Source organism: Liolophura sinensis, chromosome 7 (genome assembly GCF_032854445.1).
Source record: "Liolophura sinensis isolate JHLJ2023 chromosome 7, CUHK_Ljap_v2, whole genome shotgun sequence".
NCBI lineage: Eukaryota > Metazoa > Mollusca > Polyplacophora > Chitonida > Chitonidae > Liolophura > Liolophura sinensis.
The window spans coordinates 10,634,808-10,660,375 of NC_088301.1; the positions used below are offsets into that span (position 1 = coordinate 10,634,808).

Consider the following 25,568-nt stretch of genomic DNA (forward strand, 5'->3'; position numbering starts at 1 on the left):
ATACGTTTCATGAAATAAATTCAACTCCTTCTGAATCATCTGCGCCCAAAGTTCTTTAGCTTAGAATTCAACCTCTGAATGTTTTTGCAAAAATGTTTTCACAATTCTTTGCCAAACGACCCCAGATGTAAACTTTGCCTCGTCATTTCGCTCGCTGTGCGCGTGACGTTGCTTAGTAACGCTAGAACTTTGATCACCAGTTTCATTGGCCCAAAGAATCTCCATAAAATGTGTATTCAGGAGCCTGTGGCATTCCTTTCTTCAAAACTATCTACTAACATTTCTCACAGTTTCGAATGAGAGTAATAATTATAAGGATTGACTGTAATATGTTTAGGTTTATTGGGGTGTAAACGCAAAAAAAACGCTTTGCAAACTCTTTGAATCCGCGTAAATAATTTAATTTTCTTGAATTTACTCTTATAGGGTGCAATCCGAATGGTCAAATTTTTGCGTTTATACTCCAATGAAGCGAAAGAAAAAAATGAAGCCACGCCCATGCAGGACTACTTTTTCTAAAAATAGAACTGAAAGGGACTGAAGGCACGCCATGAGAAATGACAAACAGGACACTGTAAATATGTCTACAGTATTATATTCGCATTTACAAACAGGAGCAACAGTACAAATTCTGTGGATAGTCTACAATGAATTAAGAATGTTAAAAAACGTAGTGTCTACCTCAGTATGAGGTTGATCACACGGTGACACCTGCGGACCTGCTAAGTCAGCGAGTGTATATGCATACTCGACCGCGAGTCTTCGCCAAAACAGCCAGTTTGATCAAAATCACTTTCCCAACTGATGTTTTAAATACACACTGTTGTTCTTGGATGACCAGTATATTTGATATACTGAGATATCACCTATATGCTAAAACTAGTCTACAAGTGTTTTGCCACTGGCATGACGAAGTCTAATGAGTACACACTCTTGCCTTATCAATTGGGTTCAACAACAGCTGCGGCAGTCCGTTCATTCACTGCTACAGCGCAATCCGTTTTTAACACCTTGTCGCCTAGAAAATGCGTCTCACGAAATAAATTCAACTTATTCTGAATCTTCTGCGCCCGAAGTTCTCTCAAAATTCACCGTCTAAATGTAAAGTTGTTCACGGTTTTTTTTTAAACGACCGGCAGATGTAAACTTTCCTTCGTCATTTTGTTTGCTGGGCACGTGGCGTTGCTTAGTAACAGTAGAACTTTGATCATACATTTCATTGGCACAAAGAATCTCATTCATAAAATGTGTACTCTGGAGTCCAGCCTAAACTTTTGCACGCAGTTCATGCAAAAGTTTGCACAGCGTTTTTTTCCTTCGTTTCTATCCCAATAAACCTAAAATATATTACAGTCAGTCCTTAAATATTCACCTGGCAAGCATGAAGTAGATCAGAAGAACAGGTGCGGATCAAATCAAATGTTAGATAACACAGTCTGCAGTTAAGAGACAGCGGTTGAAAATGACCTTACGAACATGGAAATGACATAACCAAAGTCCAAATCTTCGAGGTCATGCAGTTTTATTAATAATACATGCATCGCGATGACAAACCCATAGGCCTATTTGTGTAAGAAATGAAGGAATCATTATGGCTTTCACACCACGTCAACAATGTCCCCACCATATCGTTGCGAAGTGCTCATGGAAGATGAGCAAGTAAACACTTGAGTAAGGCGCAGGCTGTCTCATTTTTGTTTGATCATTATTGCCGGGGTCCTGGATGGTGTTGAACATTCTACATCTTTAGCGATGTGTTGTATACTGCTAAATCCGGTAATGTAAAACATCTTCGATATGATATTTGTTAGCTATATCTTGGGGTTTAAAGGAGATTTCAACACTGTTTCGGGATTCTTTGTTACGCTCAGGACAATCCCGACAAAGTAAAAGTTAGTGCTGCCTCACTGAAACAATATGCTGAAGAAACACACATATATAATTATACCGGTATCTAATGATAATCCCGTATCGAAAACAGTATAGCTAGGGGACCTGTATCTAGTTTCACATAGCAGATAAAGTGGTGGTGTTTTTAGCGGCGTTACACTAAATAACCGGAGTGTTTGGGGCAATACATCCGTATGTGTTGACAACCTGACTGGCAGACATGTGTAGATACAAAATGACGTTATCGCCAGCATCGTAGCTCTGTCACTTACAATACGACAGTCTCCATTTGGATTTGGCCCTCGGACTAAGCAGGTACTGGTTTGTATGACAGCTTTGTCTCACGTTTAGCTATACATCACGATGATGCGTGGACTAAGTGTAGTCGTATGCTTCCTGCTGATCAGCGAGGCAGTGTTTCTGTCGTTCTCGCCTCGGATCGACAGCAACGAGACCGCATGGGAGCAGTCTGACCACTGTGAACTGGACCCCAAGAGTTTGATCTTCAGTTTATACGATCGGGCAGTGAAGCAGGCGGTCCCTACAACAATTCCTGTTCATACCTTCATGATGGATATCTACCTGAGGATGAGAGCTGCAGACGAAAGCGATGAGCCCATTGCGGAGAACACGGCCTTCCCAGAGGAACCCAAAGTCAAAGGCTTCATTCCTGTTACACGTAAGTTCCAATTTTTTATCTCAGTATTGCTACACACCCTCCGCCCCGAAAAAAGACAATTGAAAAAATTAAATGGTTCTAATAGGTGTTTTTGCCTTCGGGACTGATGCGTAGAATATCGTAGCGCCTGAGTGTAGACTAGCATGGAGTTTCACAATGTGTTTTCTCACATTTTTTGTGCCTTTCTAACAGTTCTCATCAAACCGAACCTAGTCTAGTTCGCATTAAACACGTCCATAATCATCGGGGATCAAGACTGTATTGAGTGAAAGAGGGATTTTTTTTTCATCTGGTTTTGCATAGAATGATGCCGTCTAAATATGGAACTGTAGATTCTTTGAGTTCAAACCATGGCGATTAAGAATTGGATTGCAAGCTTACCAGTGAAAAAGAGCAGTGCGATTTTAAAACATGCAAATGATAATGTCGAGGAGGCTCTTCAAATCTGGCAATTGGCCATATGTTCTTTATAGTTATGAGGGTTGAATATTACTGGATAGCTGTCCAAATCTATATCTGGTACTTGTCCACATTCTCTACATTCCTGCCAATTTGTAGCTGCTAAAAGACTGTGGAAATGTCAGAGGATATACAAACATGTGCACCTTGGTCGCACTTTGAGTGTGAAACACCATGCTGTCACATGTAGTAAATATGGATGCTAATACGACCCCTATCGCCGGGTTAAGGGGAATTGGATACAATTGTCCCACGGATTGCCGTTCAGAGATCCTGAACACTAAATACCAAGAATTCAAAATCGAAGTGAAAATTAGAACTGTGTGAATAAAGTGTGTGTGAGTATTTATATAATATTTTAGGTTTTGTATCTCTAGCATAAATTATGTTAAGAATTGTCTTTTCGTTTTCACACAGAAGATAATTCACCACGTATGAATGTGGTGCATATGCTGTTTAATCTGACGGGCCTGAGGTTGTTAAGATTTGGGTGGAATTCGGTGAGCTTGGTTCTCACCCAACGCCCGTGGAGCCGGGCGTCAGGCAGTATGGAGCTGCAGCTAGGGCTGGACACTGGACACAACTTGGTCAATGGTAAGCTCACTGTATGCCATTTCTGACACAGACGTGAACTTTGAAAAAAAAAAAAGCTCTTTGAAAATAAAAGTTTACCAGTTTTTAAAAAACTTCCAAGTTTGAAATAAAGATTGACCGGTCTTGAAATAATCCTGCCGACTACTTTTGAAATGAAAATTAACCAATTCTGACATAAGGTATGGACGTTTTCATAACTGGTAAATTCTTTTGAACAGCAGTTTTATTCCTTTAAAAGTTGAACTTACTTCAAAAATAGTCCAATTTTATTTCTAACGTGTTCTGTGTTTCAAGCTAGCAGTGTCATCATCCCATGTATGATAGGCAAAACGAAGCCATGACGGCGGCTCCCATACGGAAAGGCCTTTCAGCGATCAGCAGATGGTCGTGGGTTTCCCCAGGGCTTTTCCCGGTCCCAAACCCGACCCCACCCCCACAAACAATAATGCTGGCCGTCGTCGTATGAGTGAAATATTCTTGAGTACGGCGTAAAACACCAATCAAATAAATCAATAAATCAATAGATTGCCCACTTTCTTGCCCAATACTATATCTGTGTTTGAGACTGCAGAACAAAACATGGCAGAAATGCATGGGCTTTGCCATATAACAAACATAAATGGAAGTGCGGCACAATCATGGTTCCGTGTTTTCTGGGTGAAGCTAGAATGTATTTTTTATCGCGGCAGATTGTTCTGTTAAATATAACAAACGAACTCTATTAATTCAACATAAAGATTATATTATACTAACAGGATATTATGTTGAATATGACATACTATTGTGTAATAATAACAGAATACATTCTAGCATCACTCAGACAACAGAATTTCTGTTAAAATTAACACATTAATTTTTTGAGTGTACATTCCACCAGAGCTGATAAATAACAAAGATGTCTCGAAATTTCAGCGACTGTCAGTGACTAATCTCATGGTTTTGATGCATCCACTTAGGTATAAAATAGTTTCTAACGTTGTGACCGATATACATGTATAACCGCACTTCTCGTGGTTTCACGTACCAAAAACTAGCTTCACGTTACGTCATAGCTGGTGTCGTTTGGTAAGAGAGAAAATTCAGTGGATGTCTTCGTAAATTTGACATTGGATGCTTGGTTTTGTATAAACATAATGCAGTATAGACCTAGCTCGGCCTACAGTTGATCTCACATTGCAACAAATTTCCACGTACTTGTATTAATTCAGCTGTCATTTTAGTTCTGAAATCCCGATACCCTCTTAACCAGTTAATTACGCATTAAATGTACTACGAAATGAATCTAGGCGCTGAAACAGCCGTCAACCAAAGCAGAGGTTCTAGATCAATAATTGCAAAGTCAATTCCTAAAACGACATTTAACACAAACCACCTAAGAGTAAGAATGTAATGTTTTTCTAATTGATGCTGGAAATCTTCTAGGCGAATGAGTGAAATCAGTACCGTGCAAATATAGAAGTGTTCTATAATAAACTATGTATCTCAGTTGCGCTTTGATTGCAACTATTCATATTTCTTCATAGAATAACGCTTAATGGAATAACCTTGATACAACAGTGTTTACAGTAATAGTTTTGAAAAAAAAAATCGGGCAAAAACATCCCCAAAATTAGTAAACGGCTGGGAATGCTAACTGTATCTGAATGACTGAACTGTATCTAGATGAGTAGCCTCTGCTGTTGTTTTCTTTTGCAGTGAGTCACAAGGTAAAGTTAGAGCCGAGAGACCAGAAGAAGATAGTTTTGGACATCAGTGACCCTTTAGAGAATGTAACGAAACCCTTGATGTCCGGCTCTGGGTGTGTTCTGCTCAGACTGACTCTTGGCGTTATTCAGGCCCAGGGGCACTCGCGAATGCGACACAAAGCCCCAAACAAACTCTTCAGACTGGATAGAGAGCAAGATGGAGCTTTACTCGTCTTTTATTACAACACCAAACAATCCATTTTACAACGGCCCAAAAAGATAATACGTAAACCGCGTTCGCTGAAACAGAACACCAAGCTTTGCGGTGTACGCGAATTCAAGTTTCCCTTCAAAAAGATTGGCTATGACGTCTCTTATCTTCTTCGTCCGTCCAACTACACGCTGAATTACTGCGCAGGGGACTGTCCGGCCCTCCTGGTTCGGAAGGATAACGGTCCGTTCAGGGTCACACTCTATGCCTTCCTGAAGGGGAAGTACCACTTGTATACTGACTACAACACTACTCACCTGCCGCTCGCTAAATGCCTCCCCAACGACTACTACCGAATGGCGATTCTGTACAGAAATATGCACACGAAGTCCATGGACGTTATAAATTTGGAGAACGCTATTGTGAAGTCGTGCCAGTGTGCCTAAGTCATCGTCAGTATACAATAACTGGTACTTCATTAGACGTGCTAAACTTGAAATCAAAATTGGTATTGCTTTACCCGACTTAAGTATTATTCTATAGTGATAGTCCCACCTTCAGGCTTCTGCGTCCCACCTTCAGGCGAGACTGGGCTTATTGAAAATTGAATGAACACAACGTTTAAGGCTAATACCATATATAGGGCTATAGATTTTCAACGTGCCTGGTGTTAGAAACCCTAGGGCAGACGATCTCAATACAGATACAGGAGAGGAAAAACGATGTGCATTTAAGTGATTGGACTCATGACATCCACAATATGAACATGTCTGTCGGACATAAAAATAATGACCGCAGTGTCTAAGCCAATATGCAATATACCAAAACTGATACTTATACGTTGATGTATACTTTTGTAGAGAGTATCTCACACCGGAACAATTGCTTCTAATAATATAGAAATCATGCTAATGTATGTATTTATTTATTTACCCTATTTTATGTGTTTTACGTCGTATTCGTTAATATTTCACATATGCGACCGCAGCCAGCGTTATGGTGGGAGGAAACGGAACAGAACGCGGGGAAACCCAGGACTATCCACAGGTTGCTGTCGGACGTACTCACGTAAGGCAGGACAGAAAGACAGCATGGGCTGGGCTAGAACTCACATCGACCGCATTGGTGAGAGGCTCCTGGGTCATTGCGCCATGCTGACACCCTGTACCACCTCGGCCACCCCCATACTAATGTAATTAGCTGTTACGTTAAACGGTTCTTTGCAGGACAAGGGGTAAGAAGAACTGAGCGATCGCCATTGTAAATTACAAGAAAATGACCACCAGCCACTGTCACTTAAAATACTAATCAAGCAACTATAAAACGAGATGTTTGCTGTCAGGGCCAATTTCCGTCAAGTTTGCCCGTCAAGGGAACGAGTTCAAAACTGTATTAGCAGTTGACATTATTCTTGACTAAACTCCTATTACTGTTGTATTAGGACAAAAATGGTCTGTCTTAAATTTGAATACATGTTTGAACAACACACCAATGCGCTCTATGGCATGGTTCTCTTGTAGAGAGTTATCTGCGGCGTTACATAAGGATGGTATTCTATTAATTCAACATAACGATTGTACAAGACTAATAAATAGGATATTATGTTGAATAAAATCCAGTATTTTCTTATAATAACAGAATACATTTGAGCATCAATGAGACGACATATTTTCTGCTAACTAACAGATTACATGTATTTTTTTAGTGTAGTATGAAAATCGTAATAAAAAAGATAAAAAATGCACTGCGCCCTTTTATACAAGGACCTAAAATCCATATCCATATGTCTCCTGAAAAACAATACATGAGCATTATTTGAAATCGTCGTTTCAGCTAGACGAAACATGCCTACGTTTCGTCTTTAATTCTTTTGGGAGGGTTAATTGTTAACGACGTAATTTTATTTAATACACTGTGACTTTAAGAAAAAGCAACCCATACTAACACCAATACTAAAATCTACAGTCAAAAAATAATCTGTTAAATGAAACAGAAAGTCCGTTGTCTAAGTGAAGCTAGAATCTTTTCTGCTATTCCAGCATTATTATTCTGTCAAATATAACACATATTCTATTAATTCAATGTAAAGATTCGGCTCACAGGATATTATGTTGAATATGACAGAATATTGTGTTATTATAACAGAATACATTCTAGCATAGCTCAGACAACAGACTTTCCGTGAAAATTAACATTCCTTTTTTGAGTGTACAACTTTCAATATAGTATCCATGTAATTTATTCATATTCATTAATGTTAAAGCCTTAACAAAGATTCATACCCAAAAAATAGATGTATTTTCTGAAAATGTACTCCAAATGAATTGAAATTAATCAGATACTCAAATTGTCTTCCAAGTAGCGAGATAAAATGTTAATCGCGAGTGTGGCGCTCTCTCAGCACCGCCTCTCCTACTGTGAGAGCGAACGGTTTTCAACATTTTTTGTTAAAAAAGGGTCCCTACATGTGGGTAGTAGTAATTATCATAATAATTTTCCTGTTCGGAATGTGTGTAATTTAAAATGTTCCCGAGACCAATAAAAATTCACCTTTCCTTGAGCTTGTGCATGGGTTCCTGCATTGTCTAGTTTTGCTCACCCGAAGAGGATATGCCCAGTTCTGCGCTGAGAGGAAGGTCATGCCTTCTGATCCCGACACAGTCTCAGAGGATATACCCAGTTCTGCACTGAGAGGAAGGTCATGCCTTCTGATCCCGACACAGTCTCAGAGGATATACCCAGTTCTGCACTGAGAGGAAGGTCATGCCTTTTGATCCCGACACAGTCTGAGAGGATTTACCCAGTTCTGCGCTGAGAGGAAGGTCATGCCTTCTGATCCCGACACAGTCTGAGAGGATATGAGAGGAAGGTCATGCCTTCTGATCCCGACACAATCTGAGAGGATATGAGAGGAAGGTCATGCCTTTTGATCCCGACACAATCTGAGAGGATATGAGAGGAAGGTCATGCCTTCTGATACCGACACAGTCTGAGAGGATATGCCCAGTTCTGCACTGAGAGGAAGGTCATGCCTTTTGATCCCGACACAGTCTGAGAGGATATGAGAGGAAGGTCATGCCTTCTGATCCCGACACAGTCTGAGAGGATATGCCCAGTTCTGCACTGAGAGGAAGGTCATGCCTTTTGATCCCGACACAGTCTGAGAGGATATGAGAGGAAGGTCATGCCTTTTGATCCCGACACAGTCTGAGAGGATATACCCAGTTCTGCACTGAGAGGAAGGTCATGCTTCTCGATCCTGACGCAGTCTGAGAGGATATGCCCAGTTCTGCACTGAGAGGAAGGTCATGCTTCTTGATCCCGACACAGTCTGAGAGGATATACCCAGTTCTGCACTGAGAGGAAGGTCATGCCTTTTGATCCCGACACAGTCTGAGAGGATATGCCCAATTTTGCGCTGAGAGGAACGTCAAAATCTTGCAAAACTTAGTACTACCTTATGTTACCATGGTAGTGTTCCATCCTCCGTGACATGTTCCCTGGACTTTTGTTGATCGACAACGCTCATAAGGCTGTTATATGGCAGTTTTCCAACCTCTATGACATGTTCCCCGAACCTTGGTCGGTCGACAATGTTCATAGGGCAGTTACGTGGTAGCCTTCCAACTTCCATGACGTGCTCCCCTGTCATTTGTCGGTCGACAACGCTCATAAGGCTGCTACATTGTATCTATATGTAATACCGCTTAACCTGGGGCTAGGGGCCGTAAAGGTAGCCATGCTCATTACATCAGCAGGATGCCTTTATGAACAGTTGCAATTAAAGCCCGACTGAGATACTTGTTTAATTGTTGTTTGACATGGAACTCATTCACGGACTACGAATTTGAACTTTGATATGGAGTTCATGCCTGGAATATTCATTGTCTGCCCAGCATCAATGAAAACTGATGACCGCTTCTCTCTTGTGTGTTACCGGCTTTATTTCTTATTTTTATAATTTCTTACATACCTTTGTCTTTGGGAGTTAGTGTTAAACGTTGTCTTGGAAATGAATCTTGCGATTATCGACTTGGAACGCCTTTTACGGACTACGAATGGTATATGAATGTCGGACATGACGCTTATATTGTTGTCATCCATCCTCGATGATATGTTTCCCTTGTCCGTCGACAAAGCTCATAGGGCTGTTACATGTCAGCCTTCCAACCTCCATGGCATGTTCTTCGGACCATTGCCGGACGACAACGCTCATAGGGCAGTTACATGGTAGTCTTCCATCTTCCATGACATGTTCCCCTGTCATTTGTCGGTCGACAATGCTCATACAGCTGTTACATGATAGTCTTCCAACCTCCATGAGATGTTCCCCGGACCTTTGTCTGTCCACAACCCTCATAAGGCTGTTACATGGTAGCCTTCCAACCTCCATGGCATGTTCCCTGGACCTTTGTCGGTCGACAACGCTGACAGAACTGATACATGGCAGCTTTCCAGCCTCGATGACATCGATAGGGCTATTACATGACTGTTTTCCAACCTCCATCACATGTTCCATGGACGTTTGTCGGTCGACAACTCTCACAGGGCTGTTACAGGGTAGTCATCCAGCCACCATGACATGTTTCCCTGACCTTTGTCGGTCGACAACACTAACAGGGCTGTTACATGGTTTCCTTCCAACCTTCTTGACATCTTCCTCGGAGGTTTTTTGGTGGACATCGCTCATAGGTCTGTTACATGGTAGTCATCCAGCCTCCATGACATGTTTCCCTGACTTTTGTCGATCGACAACGCTTAAAGTGCTGTTACATTGTAGTCTTCCAACCTCCATGACATGTTTCCTTCACCTTTGCCGGTCCACAACTCTCATAAGGGTGTTACACGGCAGCCTTTCAATCTCCATGACATGTTCTCCGGACCTTTGTCGGTCGACAACGGTCATAGGGCTGTTACATGGTAGCCTTCCAGCCTCCATGACCACCGGACTTTTGTTGGTCGACATCGCTCATAGGTCTGTTACATGGCAACCATCCATTGTCCATGACATGTTCCCCGGACCTTTACCGGTCGACATCGCTCATAGGGTTTTTACATGGTAGCCTTCCGGGCCAGATGACATGTTCCCCGGACCTTTGCCGGTCGACCTCGCTCATAAGACTGTTTAGGTAATTTTACACGACGTTCGTTGAAGTCATTTCCCTTCTATCGACCAGGTTGACCGCTTCGGTGGCCTAATGATTATAGCGTCTGCCTCCAAGTCGGAAGGCCAGGAATCAAATTTGGGTTGAGTTATATTAAAGACTCCTTAAATGGTACTTGTAGCTGCCTCACTTGGCGCTCAGCACTGAGGGGTTAGAGTAAGGAAACAGGACCGGTTGGCTCGGTGTGTGTGACTGGGTGGGGTGTCATGTCTGGTATCGTCGGCGTGACAATTCAGTGGCGGTAGCGCTTTGCCGGTATGGACACCAATCCAGAAAAAGACTCCGTATATGTACACACACCTAATGACTCCACGTTGTCATATGACTGAAAAACGTAAAACCCAAAGCATTCATTCCATCGACCTAACGTATATGACGTACATGCTCCCCAATTTATCAGTCATATGACAACGAAGGATTCCTTTGATTGCATGTAATGAGTCCCCTTGTTGCAGGAACAATTTCCACCGCTAATTTATCTTGTGCTGCTTCACTGAGACGACTGAGCGAACACAAGTATGCCGCCCCGCTCGAGCCATTATACTGATACGGGTCAACCACTCGTTGCACTATTCCCTTAATGCTGAACGCCAAGCGAGGAAGTTACAACATTCTCTTATAAAGTCTTAAGTGTGAGCCAACCCTGGATCTACCACTCCTGAAGAAGACGGTCTACCGACTGTGCTATGGGGACCGGTCGATGTTCATATATATTCATCTGGCATGTTTATGTATATTCACCTGCCATGTTTATGTATATTCATCTGCCATGTTCATGTAAATTCATGTGAAAGGCAAAGAAAACTAAATAGTTATCTTATAGTATATCTAATATTTTCTGTAGCAATCCGCAGGTGGTCACAGATATCCAAAGAGCTCTGTCCGTTTTCCCATAATGCAGACCGCCTTCGTACAAGTGAAATATTCTTGAGCACGGCGTAAAAGACCAATCAAATAAATATATAAATATATTTATCTTCCGATAGACCGTTGAGTCAAATGTTTCAGGTATAGGACGAGCTCTATGTACCGTATTCATAGTTCTGACATGACATCATAATGCGTTTTACAGTCCATACTGTATTCTTTGTCGTGAATATCTATATGAGTTCAAATCACGGTGACCAGGGCTAGATTGTAGAAATTATTTTATCCTGATAGTATACGGATAATGGGCATCACAAATCCCTAGAAAATACGGAAATGCGTGTTTTACAAATTTACCACCCAACAGTCTAGTTTAATACATTGACAAACTGTTACGCGAAAATATCTAGCCCCATGTACTCTCAAACATAGATTTTTGGGCGTCAGCAATACACCCAAAGCAAGTTACTCCACCGTTGGATATAAACGTTCAGTAAATAAAGGATTTCCTGTGAACCAGAGCTGGGGTACACACCATAATTTAAAACAGATTTTCTCCTCCACCTGAAGTTTCTCTTCACTAAATCGTAATAAAGCTACTGATTAATCTAATCTTAGGCTGACTTGGCCGGTGATTGTTATGCATTCCTTCCCAAAAGAAAGCAAATGAGAGAGGCTCCTCAACGAGCGCGCACAAACAAGTGCAGGAGATCATACGTGCTATTCCATACTCCTTTCAGCGCATGTACGCTTCGACAAGCTTGACCTCTGCATCCTGTCTGACGCAAGTAAGTTTGCTGAGGCTTACCTTCGGCGCTGGTGTCCTCGAGAAGAAATGCTTAATCAACATTCTTCTGTTAAATTGTTTCAGGTATTCATTGGAATCATGTTGCGGATAGTTTGGATAAACAGAGAAAATGTGTAAGAAGTATTATTAGAAACTTTATGTGTCTTCTGACATCACTTCCTGTCTCGTCACCGTGACCCAAAGACCTCGGCGTTGTTGGGTATTTATGTACATTTGCTGGCGGTGGCAGTACTGTGAAGAAAATGTTGTAAGGAGTGTGATGCTATCGACGAAAGCTGGCGTACCGTGTGTTATTTCCAGCACTGGGTCGTTTTCGTTTGCTGAATAGCCTTCCGTCATCGAACTTTTGTCACCCCATTTTTGACGGATAAACGTCAGGATTAGCGACAATTGTCTTTTAAAAACTGCGTGTGTCTCTTCTGGTGTGATTCCTGCTGGGAAACTGTCGTTCGTGACAGAAGAAATCCCGATGTTCGAAAGGTGGTGGGCTTATTTAGTCTTTTTCGTTTCACAACATGCAGGGCCTAATCCAGCTCTTCTCAGCGTCCGATTAACGGGCGCTGCCGTTCCCTCGAAGTGCCCATTGCGTCAAAAAAAAAAAAATAATAAATTCAAAGAAAAAAAGTAACGGTCCGAATTCATTAAAAGACTCGGAATATCTACTTAGTCACTAGGCTTCGGCTAGCCATTCGCCACATTAATATTGGCGAATATAATTTCTGTGTAGCGAAAGCAAATTGGCGTCTCTTCGCCACAGTGGCGAAAGCAATGGGTGCCTTTCAACTTCAGTTGTTTTAGGTTTAAAGTTCATAAATTTACTCAAATTTAATGTTGGATCCAGAATCAAGAAGGAATATTTGACTTCAGTGTGAAAGAACTTGATTATAAAAACAGCAAAGTTTTTAAAAAGCATTAAAAATCGCAAATGTATGCAATGAAGCAGTTGACGAAAATTGGACCCGCGATAATTCAATTAGCGTTCAGATTATGTGGGACGGGAATTGCTTTCAATTTACTTTAAAAAAAAAAAAAGAACAAAAATGCCGACCGACCGACCGACCGATCGACCAATCGACCGACCGACTCGACTTCAAAAAACAGGGTTTGTTACCCGCAACATACAACTTTTTAAAAATGGCCTCGGGTAGCTATGATACAATGTGATGATCAGATGCACATGTCATCCGGGATGCCAGAGTTATCCACATATCAGTAAATACAAGCCATCCTTAAACTGAATTTGCGGGCTAAGTACCTGTTGTGGTGTGCACGTGGGGTGGAGGTCAACCGTAGGAACCGGGACCCTTAAAAATGTAGGCCTATGAGATTCGAAATATTCAACAATGAGGTGCCCTTCACCGGTGGTTCCACTACCCTGCTCTTCTGAGGCCAGATTAGACCCTGACTTGTCTGTGTATTAAAATAGATTGATATAGGGATAAATATGTATTTTTGTAATTCCGTCATTATTACGATGTTGTACAGTTAGGCACACACGTGCTGTTATAATACGATAATATAGGGACAAAAATTCAACAATTCTACAGTCCAGGGACAGCGTGCACAAAAAGATCCTAGCTAAAATGAATTAAACCCTTCAACTGTGTTAACAATAGATTGTACAAATAATTTACGCCACTTGTACAAACGAATTTGTCAGGTGATCGTAACTTTTCGGTTTGACTCGTACATAGTGGTGATTTGTGTAAGTGGAAAATTTCCACATCATAATGATTAGGCAGCTGGCAACAACAGTATGTAAAAAAATTAAATGGTACATATTTGCAAACCGAACCGAAAATTACTTAGTAACAGTTTACAAAAGGCTACACAAAGCAAGTATCTGTGGTTATAGCATTCATTTTAGGCTGATTGTACTGAACATTTAGGGCATACAACATGGTCGACCTGATTGTAATTTTTGATTGAAAATTACGACTATCATACCTTACAATCTCTTCGTGAAAGCGGGTGTCCTTTGTAAGTTAGTGTTACAAAAGATGATTTTAGTGATTTACAATAAACTTAGGCTTACGATCTTTTTGTGCAGGTGGACCAAAGTTCAACACAGCGCTCTTTACAGGTAAACATGACAAAAGGAGTAAAGTAGATTGTATCATTTCGGCTGGGTCCATCACAGATTTAAAAATATTCATTTCGATGAAAAATAAATAAAATTGTACGTCGGGTTATCTTTGCCTCTAAATTATATACATTACCATGGTATGGTTGCGAACTGCAGCTGACATTTTACTCGCAAGTTATATCTGGCTTTTTTTTACTATAAGGCGTCATGTTAATCAGATGGAACCCAGGAAGGACCAAAACAATTCTGCAGCAAATATATACATCACTTTACTTACATACATTTCTGTAACAACTTGTAATAAGGCGACCGTTAACACATTGCAAGTGTTCTCTTGGGGTCCACAGATAACAAAATTGGTGAGGAAAATGTTTTTAGAATAATGAATGTAACCATAAATGACTGATGACACTCGAATTTAGCCAACAATACAAACATCCTGATATGTTTATATCTTATACCCACTAACAAAGCCGTCGATTGTACAGACAATAACATTTCATATGAAATATAGACCGGCTTTTTAGGCAAAGTCTTCAAGGATCATCACTAATCCTGCATTCTCGTTTTACCCTTTACTTACAGCAGGTGTTTGATTACATTACAGTTTGACGTGCGAGTGATCAAATGTCTGTTTTCACATGAAGACATGTCTCGCGTACAAATAATGTTGAGAATACCCGTGACTTTGCAGGGTGTTTAGCGTGAATAAGGCATTGCGTTGTTTATCACAGATAGCATGTGTGTGATAAGCCGATGTACCTTCGGGCTAACCGGATCCCAGGTGGCTAACAGTTCCGGGAAGGTTCGGACCTCCTGGCCCAGAAGAGTCGCTGTGGGAGGCGTCTCTATGGCTGCCTTTATGTGAGTCTCTACGAGTACGTGTTGCCCCAGGTGACACACTGACAGCCAGCGACTGGTTCACGTCTGGTGTCACCCTGCCACTTGGAACCTTTGTGACACTTTCGGGCACATTGTTTGTATAGGGTATGAGACTTGCTTCGTGTACCCGGTTGTCACTGCGAACCTCGGCCCACTCAGACATCACACTGTTATCCTGTCTCCCGTGGCTGCAGCGTCTTGCGTTCGACACCGGAGTCACATCGCTCCTGCGCCTTACATATGACACCGGTGTGTCACCGATGCCACACCTTACATTTGAATATGGTGTGACATCGCTGACGCGTCTCATATTGAACACAGGTGTAAAATTGGTGCCACGGTTTACATTTGAACATGCTGTCACATCGCTGGCACGTCTAACATTTGACACCTGTTCCGGTACAAGTTTCGAAGTTTTGCCCTGCTTAGCATTTAAATCACTCCTCTGCTCGTTCGACCTTTTTTCACGTGAATCTTTTGTCCTTTTTACTTTTATACTCCTCACCCGTGAGTCTATTTCCTGCATGGCTTTACCTGGAATTGTAAGGTGTGTATCAACTTGATCATTTCGTCTGCACGTTTCGTTGCAAAGGTGTTCTACAGTTGATGGGGATGTTTTATCAGCTAATACAACATTAACATCCGGCTTAAAGATACCAGATTCACACATTGCCAGAGTCGATACAGCGCTATGAGCCCGACGTGCGCCAGACTTTCGTCTGTTTTTGCCAGTTTTTCGTTTGCTGCCGCGCACCCGCTCGGAGCCTTGACCAGTGTTCCAATCTGCACATTTTGAATTTCCCTGGAGCTCGTCCAAAATAGGACAAGACCTGTTTGTATATTCAGAGAGCACATTAGGATTTGCTATATCACCCTCCGAATGTGCATCGTGTTGCAGTGTCAAAGACTTACACTTCTGAAGTGTGGAAACGCTCTCAAGGTCGAGGGAATGTGGTGGAAAGTGTATCGACGCAGCGTGGACAATAACAGATGTAAACTGGCCGTCGGTGGGAGATGGGGTCCCGCTGGGGTCGTCTGTGGCCCCATACATTCTGCACCCGCCGTGGAGCTGGACATCTAAACTTCCGGTGGAGTCGTCATCGGACAGATATGCGGGGTTCTCCACCCCAGTTGTAGAGGAGCACCGTGACAGAGAGGATGGCGCCAATTTGAACATATTCACCAAAGATCCCCTGTCTACACCTAAACCATGAAAGTCCACAGTCGTGGAAGGATTGGGGTGTTTCTCACCCTGAAAGAGATTCATTGGCGACAAAATCACAGCTGGGTGCAGAGAAGGTAAAGTTGAGGTTGAATGGGCACGCTGTATCTCGGCAAATTCCATGGAGAACATAGGAGCTAGGGAGTTACCCACACTGACAGAGCTACCTTTGCGAGGCTTTGGCGACTTCACAAAGATAGGTGGCGTTAACTTTCCTTGCGCTTCCGGGTCTTTTTCCGGTTTCTCCGATTCGCTGGGGAAAATCAGCGGTATAGGAATGCCCCGGAAGTAGTTGTGCCGAAACTGGTCAACCAGTAAGTTGCGAACGTCTTGTTTTGGCATGGTTTTGATTTCATTCTGAGGCAAATCCCTGAAGTATTTATCCCGAAATTCAAAGTAAATCACCCCTGCCGTCATTACCGCGAAGCATCCAATACCCATCAATATGGGACCTATAAAAGAAAAATTTCTTATATGATAATACACTATATTGTTCTGCACTATTACCACACTGGTTCCATTCAAAGCTGTTTCTCTAGAAAAGTAGGCAGGGTAGTATCCAAGCACACTCATGGCGACGCCCCCTAACAACACAATGAATCCTGTGAAGCTGACCAGAAGTATTTGACACATATAAGGAATGTTACAAGTCCACGGAATCGGCGTTTTTTTCCTCTTAGGGCGCCTTCTAGTTGCTCCAAAGGGAAGCCGACCACCAAAGGGGTCATCGGGGTCAAAAGGTCGTGACCTGCCCACATGGACGCTTGGTACGAAGAAACTCATTTGGTCTTTTTGTGAGTCAGTCTATACAGCCTACAGAACTGATGTCAGAGGGTCACGGCACTGTAACATCACCTGCAATGGAGAACATATACATGTCAAAGCACGTACATCACGAGCAGAAAACGTGACGATGTTGTTGTTATAAAGGGACTAGTTTAAGTGCTGACTGATTTAATGTATCGCTAACTGACGAAACACGATTGTTAATACTTTCAAAGCCGCAGGCTACTGATAAGCCGAACCCCAACGAAGATTTTAGCGGACAAAGTTGAAATACCGCTATTGAGGAAAGCTAAATTTTTGATGATGTTTTGGAATTCGGTAAAGAGAACGAAGACTTGAAAGCATAGAGAGCCACGAGAGATCCCTCCATAATTTACAAGATTCTTATAAGAGACTATAAGACTGTCACTGCAACCTGACACCGACTGCTTCTGGCTAGGCGAATAAGCTGTCTTACCAAATTCAATTTCATGGGTTTCTTCAACACCAGCACAGTTATGCAGCCGTTTACACCTTTGGGTTTTATCCCTGCCATCATGATCTGATGTTAGTGATGGAAGAAAACGGCATTGGATATTTCTCCGACTGAGAAGAGGAGGGGGAGAAAATGAGGGTGGGAATAAGACCGGGTAGTCACTTTCCGTCAGCGTCAGAGACAACATCTGAGCAATCAATCATACCACAGTCACCTTGTATCAGCGTTAACTGTCGCTGGATGTATGGTTGGCTCCTATTACGATGCTCACCAGTGCACGCCCCAACCAATACCCTTTGTCCACGCCGACGATTGCTCCGATTTGTCCGCACATCGAATTAACCGGACAATAGAAATTCATTTACTGGCTTCTTAAAGTCACTAAACCACCTCTCCCCCTTTACTCCTTGTTACTGTTCATTTAAGCCATAATTGAGGTCTTGCCGGCATTGCAAGTCGGCCCAAACTCCAGAAGATGAGCGTGTGTCCAGTCTATCAGGTTACCAAAGCAATGTCTCTATTAACATTTTCTATCAAGTGAAGCTTTGGCAGCTATCTCGGCCATGGTCACAAATACTCACGGGAAGAAAACCTATCAGTCTAGGGAAAAGTCTATGTTTTATGGAGATTTGTAAGTTGGTTGTTAGGTTTATCGGTATCATTATTATACAAGACGTATAGAGCTGACTGTTGGTTTTCGGTTTTATCGATGCTCTTTAATTCAATGATTCAGGCAAACATTTAGCTTTAATAGTAAAAATACATTGGACCTCATTAAATTCATGCTCATGGAGGTTTGTTCATTTTTTTGTCAATGTATTATGAAACCAAACACAGGGAATGCCCTCACTGTCACCCCTCGTCCATCAACTCTATGAACCATTTTTAAGAGCATAAGAGCCCCCCAACCAGGTGCCATTTACAACGGTCAAAAGTTGACATTCGTGGGCATGAATAACATACTGGAATTTCCCACAAGAGCAATTCTTTCTTACATAGGAGCACTACTCTCCCGTTTTCTACACATGGAGGTACTTGTCCGTATTGTTATAAATGGTCGTCACTGCCATAGTTCTCTCTCTGGTCTATTGTCAGTTATAAGGGCGAATGTAGCGAATGATGGATGACGATCATCACGAGAGAGAACGATCACTTTGAATTAATTCAGGTCAATCTCACTTTGAGTGAGAATAATAAGTCTGCAAAAATGTTCCCAGTTCTGGTTCAAAGTGTCACATTCTGGTTCTCATACATAATCAACACTGTCAACGAAGCCGCGGTCCAAAGGAATTGTTCATTTCTGCGCTGAATTAGAACTGAATCTGGAGACTTAATGCAGCACATACATACAGCATGTTCCCCTAGATAAGGATGTCTGTATTCCAAAAAAATGCAGTTAAAATGGTGATAAAGAATCTGCCTGTTCAGAGAAATAAAGCAACTTAACAAGCAAACACCCTTTGTCGATAATTCTTTCCTCCAAAGCATATCAATAAGACTTCTTCTAAAGCTAGAACACCAGTAGGCAATATTCTGGTATACGGTGAATAGATTTTCATTTGCCTTTTTGCGCTGGGAATTGCAATGGTTCATTTGTAACAATAGAAAAGCTGTTTTGCTAGCAGGTGGTCCAATTTAGTGCGAACATTTCATAAAAAAAGCTGACATCGTTGACGGGATGCCTTTTTTGCTATTTATTTAGTTTTCATTGGGGATATACACTGTGCTCAAGAATACTGACTAAAACGATAACCTTAATGTTCGTGAACGAATGGAGCAAGCAGAATCATGTGGAGACCACAAGTTTTTTGGTCATCAGGTATTTGATAAACCCTGTGACGTAAAAACCGGCAGATGACCCAAGCAGAAAACTGTATTTGAACACATGATCTGTTCGGCCACGAGCCTGTTGTCTGCACCAAGTAGGACGCCTTAGATTAGTGGACGGCGACCTTAGCATTTGGCCACACACATATATATGCATATGGTATTGTAACATTGGATACCGTAATGTCAATTTTGAATGAATGATTGCTTAGGGTTTAACCTGGTACTTAACAATTTTTCAGTCATACGACGACGAAGGAGTCGTTGGAGTGCATGGACGTGTAATGTGCCTCATTGTTGCGGGCCGGATTTCCGTCGCTTTTTCATCTAGTGCTGCTTCACTGAGACGACTTACCGAAGGCAAGTAAGACACCCCACCCGGGCCATTATGCTGATACGGGTCAACCAGTCATTGCACTATCTCATTAATGCATTAATGCTGAACGCCAAACAAGAAGCTACACCTTCCTCTTTTAAACGGTACATGAAAAGGAACTGTAAAACAAAGATTATGTTTCTGTGCCAAATGAAGAAAATTATGACCCAGAAGTTTTGTTTAAAAAATTTCATTTTGAGGGTATTTTTAGACCTGTTAATTACCCCTCTATATTATGCTTACTTTTTCGGATTTTTTCAGACATTACGTCTTCGTTGATCCTGCTCAGAACTCGATGAACAAATCCCCCCCCCCCCCAAAGTGCCCAGTGCCCAGAGAACCGTGTTGCTTGCACTTTGGGCAAGGTGACATGTACACAGGTACTGTATGATTTCTTCGGGTCAGCTTAGCGCCCCCTCTGCGCCCCTACACACCTGCTCCCCATAGTGAAAGTTGAAAAATTTGTTTGTACTGTTTATGTATATGTTATTACACATGATAATCTAGACCTTAAGAAATAAAACCAAAGCCTTTTATGTACCCTATAATGGTGTGGCCCGACCCAGGATTGACCCTGGACCTACCGCCCCAGAAATGGACGATCTACCAACTGAGCCATCATACCCTGTACGTCAATTTTGTACTCTCCGAGCTGTTGACATGATTAACAGTTTGTTCACGGCGTCATTAAAACCTGAACAGAGAACCACCTCATAATTAATTCAAAAATCCCATAATTAATAAGCTTTAATCTTCGACATTTTTAAGAGTGAAAAGACTTTTACGACAGGCTTGAATTGAGCTGGAATATTAAATATGTAAAAATCAGCACATTGCACTATTCTCCATGGGCGTTGCCAGGCAACCGCGTGGAGTCTCAAATCTGTTTCTTATACGCTTTCTGCATACAAAACACTACTTAAATGTGCTTTTACTGGTTGTTTTTCAATAAAACTAACGAACCGTAAACACGAGGAATAGAAAATCCGCAAACTTTAAACAAATTTAATAAAAAGAGGAATGCACAATAACGATACTTGGCGAGCCCACGTGAATGTACTATTTTTTAAATCACTGTAGAGAATCTATACAAAGTGTGTACGCGCGTTGATGTGCTACCAACCATTCACAAGTCTGGCCCTACAATACAATTCTCCTCTTCTTTATGCGCTCAAAGAATCCAGCACTGTTCGACAGTAAATCACTTTTTTCGACAGGGAATAGCACTCTTCGTAAAAATCTACCAATGCAGATTTTTTTCATAACCTTCATAAGACTTCTATATTCGCTAGACATTATATGTACGAATGTAGATTTGTTTGAGGTTATTATGGACACATCCTGTTGCCGTTATATCATGAATCAAATCCTCTTCATCTTTTCATGTCTCTTTTCACATATTTATAGACAATTTATTTGAAAATATACACTTGAAGCTGATTGCAAATATGATATTATAGAAGGCTTCTCCGAAAACAAGTGTCTATGACAATCCAGCATATTACTAAGGAAATAAACACCTAATAAGCGATGGGTCTTCGAAAAAGTCAGCAGCCAATCAGTTTGAATTGAAGAGTTATTAGACTTAAGAGTAAGGTTTCTTTGACTGCTGTTTTACGCTCTACTCAAGAGTATATCACTTATACGACGGCGGCCAACATTATGATGGGAGGAAACCGGACAGAGCCCTAGGGAAACCCACGATCATCCGCATGTTGTTAGAAGGCCTTCCCACGTACGGTCGGAGAGGAAGCCAGCATCAGCTGGACTTCAACTCACAGCAACAGCATTGGTGTGAGGCTCCTTGGTCATTGCGCCGCGCTGGCGTGCTAACCACCTGGGCCACGGAAGCCCAGTGTGAATTGAAGAATTGTTACACTCAAGGGTAAGACCCCGTTATACTGTGCAAATTGTTGAACACCGATTAACTCGAGCGTTCCAAACCTTCGATTTTCACCGTGGAACAGGCTCACAAAAAGCCCAGTTTTTTTGGGTGAAGAAAAACTGGAGCGCCAGGAGTAAACCACCGAACTTTGGTGATTTACTGGCCTACTCCCTGACATGTGACATGGGATAGTGTGCTCTCCAATGAACTTCATGCACGGCAACACACAAGAGAACCACAACCGCGAGACCAATAGAAGGAGGTAAATCTGCAAAATATCCTGGCCGAGAATATGACTGAACTCACAACTTCCTTTAAAAAGACTTACATCACACGACCACGGCCCGCCCCTGTATTTGCATGTCAGGTAAACGAAGACAAAATGTATCGTGGCTAAGGAGTCAAGCGAACATCCATCGCATAAAGCCAGACATCATCAGTGTTGGTTCAATGCTAGCATTCGGAAAAAGATTTGCAAAATCTCTGTGTCTCCACTCTGAGAACTGGTGGAAATAAGCTGGCCTGAGCCGTTTAGACGACCTTGCATGAAGCCCATAGGAGATTTGATTTGTATAGCTCATTTGATTTGTATAACTCACCATAGACCCGCATATCCCGCATATCTCGCGCTACGCGTGTCCAGAACATAGCTTAAGCCGTTTCAAACTCGCAACCTCACTGGTCAGGGGTCTGACAGTTGCCACGAGCCAGCGGTTTAACCATGTGAACTAGCGAAGCTTCATGGGATTTTGTATATCAGCGTGTTCAGAATACGGTTAAATTAATGTAACACTACAGTGAAGTGTTCGGGTAAAAGGAATCTAATAATCTTGTATGGAAATTTCATAGGCAAGGAAAGCAACGCTTCTGGAAATGTCTCCGATCGTGGCATGTTTGCCAATCGGCCAGGCTTTCATTATAGAGAGAAACAGAGCAAATGTTAATTAAAGCTGCGACTCATGTATGTGTTGTCGTCGGCAGGGAGGAATGATATCGACAGGGTGTTCTGGGGGCAGGGCAGGTTAACGACTGTGTACAGGTGTGTCAGCACTGAGGTAATACGACGGGGGAGATTTCATTACCATGGCTATCTAATTTCCGACAGCCAAAGCGCAAGAGGTAGCCATTGTGTCTGGGACCGAACAAGCTGGTCTAGTCCACCGACACAGTGGTAAATTTACATTCACTGAAGGGTTCATTTTCAGACCATCTGCATTATTAACAACCCGCAGATGGCCTTTGCCAGTCAGCGTAACTAGACACTTTATCATGGCGTGTGAAGACAACTTACCTTTACCGTCGTGACAGCAACATTAAGGTTGAGCTGCTCATGGTAAATACCTTTCTTCATTCCATCGACTATGTGTTGCTTTCCTATGCATTTTGCCGCGGCAAAATTTGTTACAAACTTCATTTATCGCATCAGGTGTAACACTCAAAGCAAGGGAACATGCATCTAAGCATATACATGGTATTGTTACTGAGGTCAGATATGACACTGAAGAAAATGGCGCCTATGATCTCAAATATGATCTCCAGCAATACCACAAGTCTGATAGTCTTAACCGTCAAATGAATGTCTCGGCTAGAACCTGACCCTTAATAATTTGATATATCTAAGCTCAAATATTAAAACCGGCAGCAGTAACGTCTCATACCCCTGTTAATTTCCCATCTGTTTCAAAAAGTTAGAGTTTTAGTAGCTTTGGTAGCTAACTTGTCCAAACTCTGAAGAAGCAGTCCTGAATAAAGTCTTAATAAATAAATAATTCTTAATAAATCTTGACCTTCCTATGCCAACATATTATGGTTCATGTTAACATGAGGGGATGTCTCTGAGCCTCGCCATGACTATCGCAAGACTGTCAAAGTAGTTTAGACAGTATTTTCATACCAGCCATACACTTGTGGACCAAAACAGAATGGCTGGCCGCAAACAAAGATTTTATACCCTTAAATACACAGAATTATATCACCTCCCAAAGTGATGCCATGGCCCTGATTCCATAGGACTTTCAAATATAATCTTCAACAGAATAGCGTTTATCAGCTGAAAACACGATACTAAAATAGGATGTCCCATAGCTCTTGTATGACCGTTAACAACGTCACATCTCATTTAGGCTCGATCCAAATGCCTTCACCCATTGGAGGTTCACTGGGACCGGCTGTTCAAAAGTGTACTAGCTAATGCCAGTATTAAGTCATAAGATATATTTACGAATTTAACAAAATCCAGAGAGACCAAACGGAGCAAAATCAGATTTAGTTCATATTTTATACACTGCTACACAATTATTTTGGCCCAAGTACAAAGCTGACGACTTGGCTTAAAGTTCAGCCTGGTATTAAGCCTTAGGCCATTTTAAACAACCACGCCCAGGCCTCCAGCAGTAATGCTTTAACATCGAAGATTAAAGAGGCTTACATTCTGGTAGGAAACCAGTTTCTCGCGTTAATGGTATGCGTTCACTCAAGGTGTATTGTTTCCAATATTATCCATTAGAACCTGGTTAAAGACAGAATATTATATGACTAGAATATACTTCTCAATGTTTGACCAAGAAAACAACAACAGAATTTCTGGTGAATGATTTATAGTCGCCACTACTGGCTACAGGCCGATATATATTTTCGCTCTTTCCACGAGTATCTGTACATCATTTGGACGCTGACAACGTCTTGCTGGTTTTGTGGATAACTAGGTCCTTCTGCCCAACACACACACCCCAACAAACTACACCTGATGTCGCTTCGCTGTCAGGATTCATTTGTCCTAATCAGACAAACACGATGCATATTTAATACCAGATGCATATTTAGAACCAGTCCACGAGCCTGGTTCTTGATGCCCCTTACTATATGGTGGCTATACGTACGAGATGGTTCACATGACACAGGGCGAGTTAGACTGTCTTGGTTTAGACTACAAGTCCCTGATTTCCACCCAGGTGTTAACTGTTTTCAAACACGTGGAAACCAAAGAAAAATGTGCAAAAGTTTATTAAAAAATGTACATGCCATACACGGGCCTCCGTATTTGACTTATGGAGAACAGTGTATATGTATTGCTAGCTCGCATGCAAGCATGCTATCTCGGTTTAGACTCCAAGCCCTTGATTTCCGTCTAGGTTGTATCACATTTTTTCACCCAGATGGAAACCCAACAAATAGTTACAAAATTTCATAATAAAAAAAAAATGTACATATCGTATATGGACCACAGTGCTTGGCCAATGAAGGCGTTACGGTTTTACTGACTTGCATACACGCAGCTTTACGTCAGGAGATTCGTTGTATACCTCTTGAAGTGCGGTTGTTAGATTTTAATTACATTTAAGCTGAATTGGTAATCCTGAAAGTAAATCCAAATTACATATTAAAAATACATTCCAGCATGATATCAGACCTTAAAATTGGCAATTTTAGTATTGCTCCATGCTTTGCCGTTCAGCATTATTGTATGATGCAAGTGCTGGTGGTGGGTGGCAGTAGGTACTTTGACTGGGTTTGGCGCCATGGCTGAAGTCATCTACATGGCAACATTATAGGTTACACATGCGCAATTTGTACAAGTAGGTCCAAGATCTGACTCCGAAGTAAAGAATGAAGGGGCACTGATAGGATAATACACACAGATATTATAAACTGGTGATACAATATATGCATTG

The 25,568-nt window shown here is 41.8% G+C and overlaps 1 protein-coding gene across 2 annotated transcripts; it reads left to right on the forward strand.

The window, feature by feature from the left end:
• The first annotated feature begins 2,175 nt into the window (after positions 1 to 2,175).
• Positions 2,176 to 8,072, forward strand: LOC135471367 (uncharacterized). Of its 2 annotated transcripts, none has more exons than XM_064750576.1 (3): positions 2,176 to 2,569; positions 3,449 to 3,622; positions 5,318 to 8,072. In XM_064750576.1, exons 1-3 carry the CDS (start codon positions 2,254 to 2,256, stop codon positions 5,962 to 5,964), a joined length of 1,137 nt encoding a protein of 378 aa, XP_064606646.1. In that variant the 5' UTR covers positions 2,176 to 2,253; the 3' UTR covers positions 5,965 to 8,072. The 2 variants fall into 2 exon arrangements, with proteins under 2 accessions (XP_064606646.1, XP_064606645.1); XM_064750575.1 differs by having other exon boundaries at positions 3,446 to 3,622; positions 5,318 to 8,071.
• Positions 8,073 to 25,568: the final 17,496 nt, after the last annotated feature.

Excerpts from the sequence above, each read along its gene's own strand:
- LOC135471367 (XM_064750575.1), top strand. The coding sequence starts at position 2,254 with ATGATGCGTGGACTAAGTGTAGTCGTATGCTTCCTGCTGATCAGCGAG. Across the intron at positions 2,570-3,445 it reads AGGCTTCATTCCTGTTACAC|AAGATAATTCACCACGTATG; the intron begins GTAAGTTCCAAT and ends GTTTTCACACAG. Across the intron at positions 3,623-5,317 it reads TGGACACAACTTGGTCAATG|TGAGTCACAAGGTAAAGTTA; the intron begins GTAAGCTCACTG and ends TTTCTTTTGCAG.